This window comes from Sprattus sprattus (genome assembly GCF_963457725.1).
Source record: "Sprattus sprattus genome assembly, chromosome: 11".
Taxonomy (NCBI): domain Eukaryota; kingdom Metazoa; phylum Chordata; class Actinopteri; order Clupeiformes; family Clupeidae; genus Sprattus; species Sprattus sprattus.
The window spans coordinates 22,523,030-22,533,312 of NC_137909.1; the positions used below are offsets into that span (position 1 = coordinate 22,523,030).

Consider the following 10,283-nt stretch of genomic DNA (forward strand, 5'->3'; position numbering starts at 1 on the left):
CTGTCTTCTTCTTTCTGTTTTTTCTTTCTCTCTTTCTTTCTTTCTTTCTTTGTCTTTCCCTATCTGACACTGTCTTTTTTCTTTCTTTCTTTCTTATTTTCATGTCCTTTCTCCCCTCTCCTCTCTTGCCCCTCTTCTGTGGACTTGTTCCTCTGTCCGGTTTCCTCGTCGTTTGGGCCACGTTCGCTCTGCTGTTGCGGTGGACGGGCATGTTCAGGCTCCGCACCTCTGGACGAACTGCACACGCTGCGCAGCCAGCTGCTCCTGTTGCACAACCAGCTGCTGTTTGAGCGGTACAAGCGCGAGCAGCATGCCGTCCGCAACCGCCGGCTGCTGCGCCGCATCATCAACGCCACCGCGCTCGAGGAGCAGAACAATGCCATGGTAACCGGCCTGTTTGTTTCTCGCTCTTGTTTGTTTTAGTTTTTTTTTATTTCTGTGTGTGAGGAAAGGCTTGGAGCACACTGATGAGGTCATGTGTTGATGAGTTGCTATCTGTAAGCCTCTTCACCAAGAGAGTGAGAGAATGAATGACAGGCCTGAGAAGTGTGTGTGTGTGTGTGTGTGTGTGTGTGTGTGTGTGTGTGTGTGTGTGTGTGTGTGTGAGAGAGGCAGTCCATGATGATCAGCTACTTAGAAACAACCTTGGTTGTATCTGATGAGTGTGTTTGTGTGTTTGTGTGTGCTCAGATAACGTGCCAGTGGAAGTCATTGTAGGAGTACATTGATACCCTTGAGCATTGCTGAATAAAGTGTGTGTGTGCGCACACTGTACCTATTACAATGCATTTGCGCGTTTCCATAAGTGTGTGTGTGTGTGTGTGTGTGTGTGTGTGTGTGTGTGTGTGTGTGTGTGTGTGTGTGTGTGTGTGTGTGTGTGTGTGTGTGTGTGTGTGTGTGTGTGTGTGTGTGTGTGTGTGTGTGTGTGTGTGTCCGTGCGGTGCAGAAGGAGCAGATGAACCTGCAGAGTGTGGAGATGCTGTCGCTGCGGGAGAGCCTGGTGGTGGAGCAGCAGCGCTACAGGCAGCTGTGGGAGGACAGGGAGGCCCTCGTCACCAGACTCCACAGCCAGGTCCGCCAGCTGCAGCAGAGCCGCGACGACCACTACACCAAGAACCAGGAGCTGCAGGTACGCACACACACACACACACAGGTACACACACACACACAGGTACACACACACACACAGGTACACACACACACACAGGTACACATGCAAACATACACACAGACACACATGTAAACATACACACAGACACACATGTACATATGCGCACACACACATATGCAAACACACACACACAGACACACACACACACAGGTACACATGCAAACATACACACACACACACATATGCAAACACACACACACAGACACACACAGGTACACATGCAAACATACACACAGACACACATGTACATATGCACACACACACATATGCAAACACACACACACAGGTACACATGCAAACATACACACAGGTACATATGCAGGTTTGCCAGCTGTATGAAATGTTATTATTCATAGCTTGTGAATGATTTACGCATTATTGATCGCGTGTGTGTGTGTGTGCGTGTCCATGTGCGTGTGTTTTCTTCCTTCCCCCAGAGCAAACTGCAGGAGTGCCAGAAGCAGATGGGGGAGATGGAGGCTGAGCTTCAGAGAGCCAACAACAAGGTGTGCCACACTGGGCACCTGCTGAACCAGCTGACTGCCAAGGTGAGGAGGAACGCACGCCTCTTACAGGGGTGGGTGTGAGGAGGAACGCACACCTCTGGTAGGGGTGGGTGTGAAGTGTGAATCGTGGATACTTATGAAGATGGTGGCCGATGTTTTGTCCGTGATTTGAGAAGTGAGGCAGCTAAATATGCTCATAGTTTTGGATATAAAATACCTGTACAATCACCGTCATTACTGCCTGCACAGGTCTACAGGTGAGTTTGGTTAGCATAGGAACGTACTGCAATCTCATTGTCATCACTGGTTTAATGTAGCTCGGGTAGAACATTGACTTCGGACGTCTGTCTTTGTCTTAGATACCAGATAGGATAAGATACCATGTAAGAGTTATTACAATAATTATTATATAATTGTAATTATTACTTATAATTGCTGCCTCCTAGGCGTCAAGATAAAAATGCTCATAACTGAAATGAATTTTGAACAGTGACGGTGTTTGGGTGCAGGTGTCAAAGGCATCGTCTGATTGCATCGTGGACCACCTTCTCTGCTTCAGTCATCTCCCTCTTCTAGCCTTCATAGATAGCAGCCCCCTGTTCTACCCCTCATAGATAGCTGCGTCCTCTTCTACCCCTCATAGATAACTGCCCTCTCTTTCACCCCTCATAGATAGTTGCCCCCTCTTCTACCCCTCATAGATAGCTGCTTCCTCTTCTACCCCTCATAGATAGCTGCCCTCTCTTTCACCCCTCATAGATAGCTGCTTCCTCTTCTACCCCTCATAGATAGCTGCTTCCTCTTCTACCCCTCATAGATAGCTGCTCTCCTTCTACCCTTCATAGATAGCTGCTTCCTCTTCTACCCCTCATAGGTAGCTGCTTCCTCTTCTACCCCTCATAGATAGCTGCCCTCTCTACTACCCCTCATAGATAGCTGCTCTCCTTCTACCCCTCATAGATAGTTGCCCTCTCTTCAACCCTTCATAGATAGCTGCTTCCTCTTCTACCCTTCATAGATAGCTGCTTCCTCTTTTACCCCTCATAGATAGCTGCGTCCTCTTCTACCCCTCATAGACAGCTGCTCTCCTTCTACCCCTCAAAGATAGTTACCCTCTCTTCAACCCTTCATAGATAGCTGCTTCCTCTTCTACCCCTCATAGATAGCTGCTTCCTCTTCTAGCCTTCATAGATAGCTGCTTCCTCTTCTAGCCTTCATAGATAGCTGCTTCCTCTTCTTCTCCTCATAGATAGCTGCTTCCTCTTCTTCTCCTCAGAGATAGTTACCCTCTCTTCAACCCTTCATAGATAGCTGCTTCCTCTTCTAGCCTTCATAGATAGCTGCTTCCTCTTCTAGCCTTCATAGATAGCTGCTTCCTCTTCTTCTCCTCATAGATAGCTGCTTCCTCTTCTTCTCCTCATAGATAGCTGCTTCCTCTTCTTCTCCTCATAGATAGCTGCTTCCTCTTCTTCTCCTCATAGATAGCTGCTTCCTCTTCTTCTCCTCATAGACAGCTGCCCTCTCTTCTACCCCTCAGAAATAGCTGCTTTTATTATATTTTGAGCTAGGCCAAGATGTCCCGTAGAGCTTGACTTACAAGTTATTTGACTGTAGAACACATTCTTAGGCCACATGACCTGGAGCCTGTCAGCAGAGGGTCCTGACGCGTAGTCCCCAGTACAGCAGAGCGGCGTGCATTTGTGTAAATGCCACCAGAGCGGTGGTGAGTGGAGCAGATGGGGCTGTTGGGGGCCTTGGTGAAGGGTTCTGAGGGTGAGTGAAGTAGATGGGGCTGATGGGGCCTTGGTGAAGGGTTCTGAGGGAGACAGGGCAGCCTGAGGACTACAGACTTGGTGTCCTGCTCTGCGATGTGATGTCATTTGACAGGGGAAAAGCACTAAAGCGCTAGAACCATTTGAGCGCTAGAACCATTTGCTGACTGTTCTTCTGAATGGGTTCTCACTCACTGATTTAACTGTGCAGTGATAACCTAAACTGAATTCCTCGATGATTTTGGGCATGTTCTCCTTCCACTTCCTGCGGGCCGTCGTGGGTCACTCGTCTTTCCCTTCCAGCCGTGTCTGACCCCTGCCTAATGTTTTCCCTTTTGCTTCTGTCCCTCTGCCAGCTGTTGACGAGCGAGAGCACACAGCAGCAGATGAGCCTCCTCAGCAAGCAGCTCCTGCTGCTAGGAGAGGCCCACAAGCTGTGTGTGCAGGAGCTCCAGCACTCAGGCCCTGACACCCGTAAGGTAAGCCCACCTACCAGGGACTAACCCTAACCCTATCCCTAACCCGACACCAGTAAGGTACGCCCACCGAAAGGAACACAGGCCATGTTGCATTGCTTACATACCTAGCTGTTAGCATAATGTAGCAATGATGGTACACAAAAATTTTAATGTATTAAAAATAAAAAATTTAAGGTGCATTATAAAACCATGCAGTGTGAACGGTTCCTAGAGTCATTTAGAGTTAGAGGTTCTAGGAAGAACCGCTCACCTCTGTGTTAGCAGCATGGCTAATAATTCTAAAAGAAACACAATCTTCTTAGACAGAACTTTCAACGGTTGTCATCTGCTGACAAGCTAAAAGTTCAGTTCTCACTTCACACATTTTTTTTCCAAAAGTGCAAGTGCCTTTGAAGATATTTAAGAAACATCAGTTTGTTTGGCGCACTTCAAAGGATAAAAAAAAAACAACAGAACTACCAACCTTAAAACCAGAAAAAAACAACCTAACTTTTTTTTGTTCCATTTCCTCTCCCTCGTCGGCCCTCTTTGTCTCCAGGAGAAGCAGATGCTGCAGGTGGCCAGCAGTAAGGAGGCGGAGCGTCTGCGGCAGAGCCTGCTCTCCCAGGCCCAGAAGCTGGAGGCGGCCCAGCAGCGCGCCGCTGAGCTGGAGACGCAGCTCTCCAAGAAAGAGCACCTTATCGCCGAGCAGAAGAAGTTCCTGGAGGACGTCAAGCTGCAGGCCAAGTACGCCCACTCCCACTCCCACACAAACACACAGGCGCAGCAGCTAACGGACACACACACACACACACACACACACACACACACATACTCTCACACACACAGATCTACGCAAGCAGAGTTGGACACACTCTTTGTCCCACACATGGGAGCCTTTAAAGCTGTGGTTGTGTAGCCAAGTGAGATCCATGTTATGATGAGTGAAGTAATTGTAACAACAGGTATTATGTTGTCTTTATATCTGGCGAAATTGCTTTCTTAGCTCTCTGTTGACATTTGTGTAATTTTGTATCATGTTTCATATTGTTCTTTTTGTATCCCTCTGTTACCCTCATAGTTTTTTAGTTATTGTAGAAATTTTACTGTAGTTGGTGTGAGCACATTGATTCTTTCATATGCCTGATGGTGTGTGTCTGTGTGTGTCTGTGTGTGTGTGCGTGTGCCTGTGTGTGTGTGTGTGTGTGCGTGCTTGCTTGTGTGTGTGTTTGGTCTGTGTGTGTCTGTGTGTGTCTGTGTGTGTCTGTGTGTCTGTGTGTGTGCGTGCGCGTGCGTGTGTGTGTGTGTGTGTGTAGAGGGGAGCTGCAGTCGTCAGAGAGCCGGTACCAGGCGCAGCGGCACGTCACACAGGCCCTCCAGGCCGAACTGCTGCAGCTGTACAGCCGGCTGGAGATGGAGGCTCCCGCCAACAGCCCCAACTCTCCAGCAGGGGGAGACACCGAGATCTACGGCCCCACAGAGGCCAGGTAACACATGCAAGTGCACACACACACCCCTATGTCTGTGTGGATGCCTCACCCTCAATAACTTGAAAACCTTTTGGCAAAAAATGATGACATTTTTTTATGGCAAGTTGGCCTCTAGGAGGCACACTACCCGAGTTCTTTACAATTTATTTGTATAGTGCTGCCACCTAGTGGATAAAGTTCCACACAAAAACCTAGAACTTCAGCAGCCAATATCTGGTGATGTAGAGGTTCAGACTTCGCAGAATTTTGCACCCTCCATCATTAACACATTCTTTGAACGCTCACCAGAATCTGTGAAGTTTCGACCATAGGGGGCGCTACAACTAATTTCAATATCTCAATTAAGAAATGATTTGGTATGTTCATAATTGGCTCATATCTCCTGAAGTTCCATTTGGCTTGCCCAACAAAATGGCCACCAACGGCAAATCAAAATTCAGTTGCCAATGCATGCCTGTGTGAAAGACCAAACTTCATGAAATTGTGTTGGCTCATTCATAATAAAAAATGTTATTCACCCAATTTCATAATTAACCATAAGATGTTGCTACAACATGTGTTCCTCTGTTCTTTTCAAATAGTTTGGTCTATCTTCAAAATGTATTTTGTCTATAAATGCTTACCTAACATTTACATAATTCAATTGGTCCTCTTTCACGTATTGAAGCTATCAAATCATTTAACCTTTCGCTACTTGGGGCAGTTTGCACAATCTGCTTGAACCACGCTGATGGCTGCTTGTGGCTACATTTAAACTAATTATGATATACTCTGTATTGTTAGTATATTGTATTTAGTATTATAAAGTAAAGTGCCTATGTAGACATTTGTAAAATGTGCTCAAATTTTGCAGAAGAGTGTCTCTGTTATACTGTCACACTCACACAGGTTGCAAAACCACAGAACGTTACTCACAGGTAATGCTTCACACGCTATCAGTGTTCTGCCCGCCACATCCACAAACTATAGTTCCTCACATTTTCACCCAGAGAAAGAGTTACAACAAACCCATTAATCCTAATCATTCAAGATAACACACTTTTCTGGGGGACAGAAATGCGGCGGTCATATTTCATGCCGCTGCTGTGTGGTACGTCTAGTTTGTTTTTTGTTTAGTACTCTGTAGTTCTTTCTTGAAGTATTTGTGCAACCATTAATCTTTCTGAAACTAAACATGTTTTCAGGAAGTATGCCCTTATATGTATTTCTGTGTGTGTTGCCACAGCGTCTCCATCCCTGACGGCCTGGTCAAGGCCACCACCAAAGAGGGGCCGGACGCCCAGACCTCCCCTCCCCCGCGCAACGGTAACGCCAGCACTTTATCGCCCGGGCAACTCAAGGCCAAGCCCTCCCCATCTTCCTCCTCATCCCCATCCTCGGTCTCCTCCTCTTCCTCCTCTGTCTCCGCCACCTCCTCAGCCACCACCTCCTCCTTCTTAGCCACCAACTCCATCAACGGCAGCCGGGACGGCCCCCAGCCCTCTCAGCTGCTGGAGCCCCCCCTGCTGGCGGCTCCACCCCAGCGCAGTGCCCCCTCCCACGACGAGCCCCTCACTGTGGGCTCCTACCCCAGCGCCAAGAGCTTCCTGGGCATGCGGGCGCGAGAGCTCTTCCGCAACAAGAGCGAGAGCCGGTGTGGCGATGATGAGGAGGAAGAGGAGGATGAAGGAAGTGGATCAGGAGGAGGAGGAGGAGAGGAAGGACAGGAAGGACAGGAAGGACAGGGCGGAGAGGGAGGCCGGGCGCATACTGCCCCGCGCCGCCTCACCAGCCTCTCCCAAGCTCTGAAGACTGAGATGTGCGTGGAGCCTCCGCCACCTGCGCCCAGCTCAGCATCTCTGCCCCCCAGCCCCCACAAGCAGCAGAAACAGCAGCAGTGCCCAGCTCAGGGCAGTGCCAACCCAGACACCCCCCCTCCTCCTTCTGCCCCCGCAGCCTGTGCTCAGGGCCCTGGGCCCCGGTCCTCGCCCGCCAAGAAGGCCCGACCAGACGCCCAGCAGAGGGCCAACAGTCGGGAAAGGTTGATGTCGGGGAGTGGGCCAGGGGTGAGCTCACCGGCCAGCGCCAGAAGGCCCAGGCAAAAGCAGCTGAAGATTATGGACTACAACGAGACACACCAGGAGAGCAGTTAAAAGAGAGAGAAAGGTTGGAGTGAAGGAGAAAGAGAGAGAGAGAGAGTGAGAGAGAGAGAAAGAGCGATAAGGGGTGAGATATTGACTGACTGGATATAGAAACAGAGCTCAAGTTAGTGATGGAAAGAACTGCTGGCTTCTAACAGTAAAAGAACGATTAAGGCAAGACTTTTTTTGATTTTCAGTGTTATTTGTTCCATTCCCTCGAGTGGACAACAGGATTTTGGACCATCTTTCTTTTGGCTTCTTTTTTTGTTATTTACTCCCTTAACAAACTGGAAGAAAAACTGGTGGAGGATTCACCTGGTGCAGTTACAATTGTTCACCAGCAGAGGGCTCTCAGTGTTTCCCTCATTTGGCCTCTCATCAAGTCCATTCTCAAAAGCCTCTGCACTTAGCAAAACTTAGCACTCAGTGTTAGCATCAGTTAGTCATTTGTATGAATAAGCTTTTTACCACAACCTGCCCACAGCAAGACTACAGTCTCAACACACTCCCCGACATCAGCCGCTAACAGCCGCCATTAATAAGTGCTTTGGTTTTTGAACAATATCTTACTTTGAAGGAGTCAAGATCCTTGTTGTGCTCTGACGATTTGCTATTGAATTTAGGTGAATATCCAGTGTTTATATCCAAGTCATTGCACTTCACACTTTTATTTCAGACATCCCAGTTAAAATCCAAGTGGAACATCAAGTAGAACCAATCAAAGACAGTGAAATCATGCATATCTCTCATCACATTGTGACTTTGCCAACATAAGTGAACATATGAAGGTGTGTGTGTGTGTGTGTGTGTGTGTGTGTGTGTGTGTGTGTGTGTGTGTGTGTGTGTCCTTCCTTCCATTGTGTAACAGTTAAGAAAGCAGAATCAACTTTCAGGACTGTAGAAGTGCAGAGGCATTTTTTTATTAAGCTAGAAGTTTTAAATTATTTATTCTCTCGTCTCTTACTTTCTTGCTGCCTTCCTGTCCCCATTGTGCATGCTGTGTTCTGCTCGAAGAGAGAGAGAGAGAGAGAGAGAGAGAGTGAAAGAGAGAGAGAGAGAGAGAGAGGTCGGCACTAAACGGACTTTGTTTCATTAATAAGGTTCCAAATGTGAGGGAAGTGTGATGGAAGACATGGGCGACGTTAGCATGTCTTCCTCCATGGGAGAGAGAGCACAGAGTCTGGCAAATCTCAAGAGTACAGCTCTTCATTAAGACATCTTCCTCTCACAGACAGGTCAAGCAAGCAGCTGATATCATACCAGAACACATCATGAGGGGGGGGGGGGGGGGGGGCGGTTCTCCAGTGGTTTGTGAACCTACCCTTTATGGGTGACCGTTTGACCCCCACAGTACGCCCGAGAGCCTCCCAGTATCTTGTGTTGTCTAGCCTTTGCCCCATTCAACCCTTGGTAAACGCCGCTTTGGCCGTGGCCCTTCATAAACAGCTGATGAAATTGACAGCACAAAGCTAAGCTACTCCAATGCTTTCCCTTGATGCTCTGCCTTTAGAAAGCATACTGGCCCACAAAGTTTTTTGTTTTTGTTTTAAACAATGGCACCATGTGTGTTTAGTGTTTCACAATCCTGCATGAGAAGTGCCAAACCATGACATGCTGCTGAAGAGGTACTTAAGGAGAAGGAAAAGATACCTTAAAAAGTATGAGCTATCATTTCAGTTTTCTTTTCCTTGTTAGAGAAGAATCATGTAGAATCTTTTTTTTTTTTTTTCGTTTGTTTTGCACATATCACTTTTGAGTTGCGTCGCTCTCTGATTGCACAGAAGGCCATGAACTAACTCACTCACTCACCCTCTCTCTCTCCTACTCGCACAGACTCACAGTGGACTACACACATTGATGAGAAGGGCGCTTACTTTTAGCCTCACTCAAATGCACGCTTTCGTTTTCCTGTTGCTAAGCTGCTGAGTGTGTGGGACGAACCTCTGGCCAGATGTGCCGAGGTGGAACTTGGGTGTCATTCATACAAGAACACACACACAAACACACACACACACACACACACACACACACACACACACACACACATCTAAATATTGTTTTAATCATCACACACTAAAAGGGTGTCCGGTGTTAATTTCTTTAAGTTGCTTTCCTGCTATTTTCCCTTTGCTGTGAACAGAATGTGAAAGTATTGTGTCTGTCTACTCTGTTGTTTTAATGCCCTGAATCCTGTTGTCCACTTGAAGCCTCTTTCAGCCCTTCTGCCTTGCTATCTTAAGCATGTACAACAATCCACGTTAAACGCCAACCATAGGAAATACGACATACCAAGATAACAAGGTACAATCAGTGAAAATCGACTGGAGAAAAATGGATGGGAGCTCCTTTTACTGGAGATGAACGTTACGAATAAAGAGAATAAAAAGATTGGAGGGGGACAAAGTTCTTAAGAAAAAAAACGCAGTTGCTTGTGTTAACTGTGAACGATTAAAAAAAAGAAAAGAGAAAAAAAAAGAAATAAAAAAAATCGTCTTCAATGTTTTTCACTACAGTTCAGTGCTCTGACTCCTTATTCTCTTATGCCTGTATATGTCTCTGGAACGAAATCCATCAACCTAGTCTGACCTGTGATGTTATAATAGCAAGATGATCTTGCTCTAGAAAGGGAAAGGGTCTTTACGACATTCAGGAAAATAAGGACTTTCTGGCACAAAGAATAACTTATATAAAGTATAAACCTTAACATCTTAAAAACAAACCTCATCCTTACAGAACAAATGTTAATATCTGGTATAGAACACTCTT

At 47.0% G+C, this 10,283-nt stretch overlaps 1 protein-coding gene across 2 annotated transcripts in view; it reads left to right on the top strand.

The window, feature by feature from the left end:
• Nucleotides 1-9,905, top strand: part of tsc1b (TSC complex subunit 1b) — a 36,975-nt gene extending 27,070 nt beyond the window's left edge. For both annotated transcript variants that reach the window (XM_080848183.1, XM_080848184.1), the window contains 7 exons: nucleotides 218-384; nucleotides 947-1,129; nucleotides 1,609-1,719; nucleotides 3,806-3,928; nucleotides 4,467-4,654; nucleotides 5,224-5,394; nucleotides 6,623-9,905. In XM_080848183.1, coding sequence (XP_080704309.1) covers nucleotides 218-384; nucleotides 947-1,129; nucleotides 1,609-1,719; nucleotides 3,806-3,928; nucleotides 4,467-4,654; nucleotides 5,224-5,394; nucleotides 6,623-7,529 — 1,850 coding nt within the window. In that variant the 3' untranslated portion in view covers nucleotides 7,530-9,905. The remainder of the gene's footprint in view (nucleotides 1-217; nucleotides 385-946; nucleotides 1,130-1,608; nucleotides 1,720-3,805; nucleotides 3,929-4,466; nucleotides 4,655-5,223; nucleotides 5,395-6,622) is intronic.
• Nucleotides 9,906-10,283: the final 378 nt, after the last annotated feature.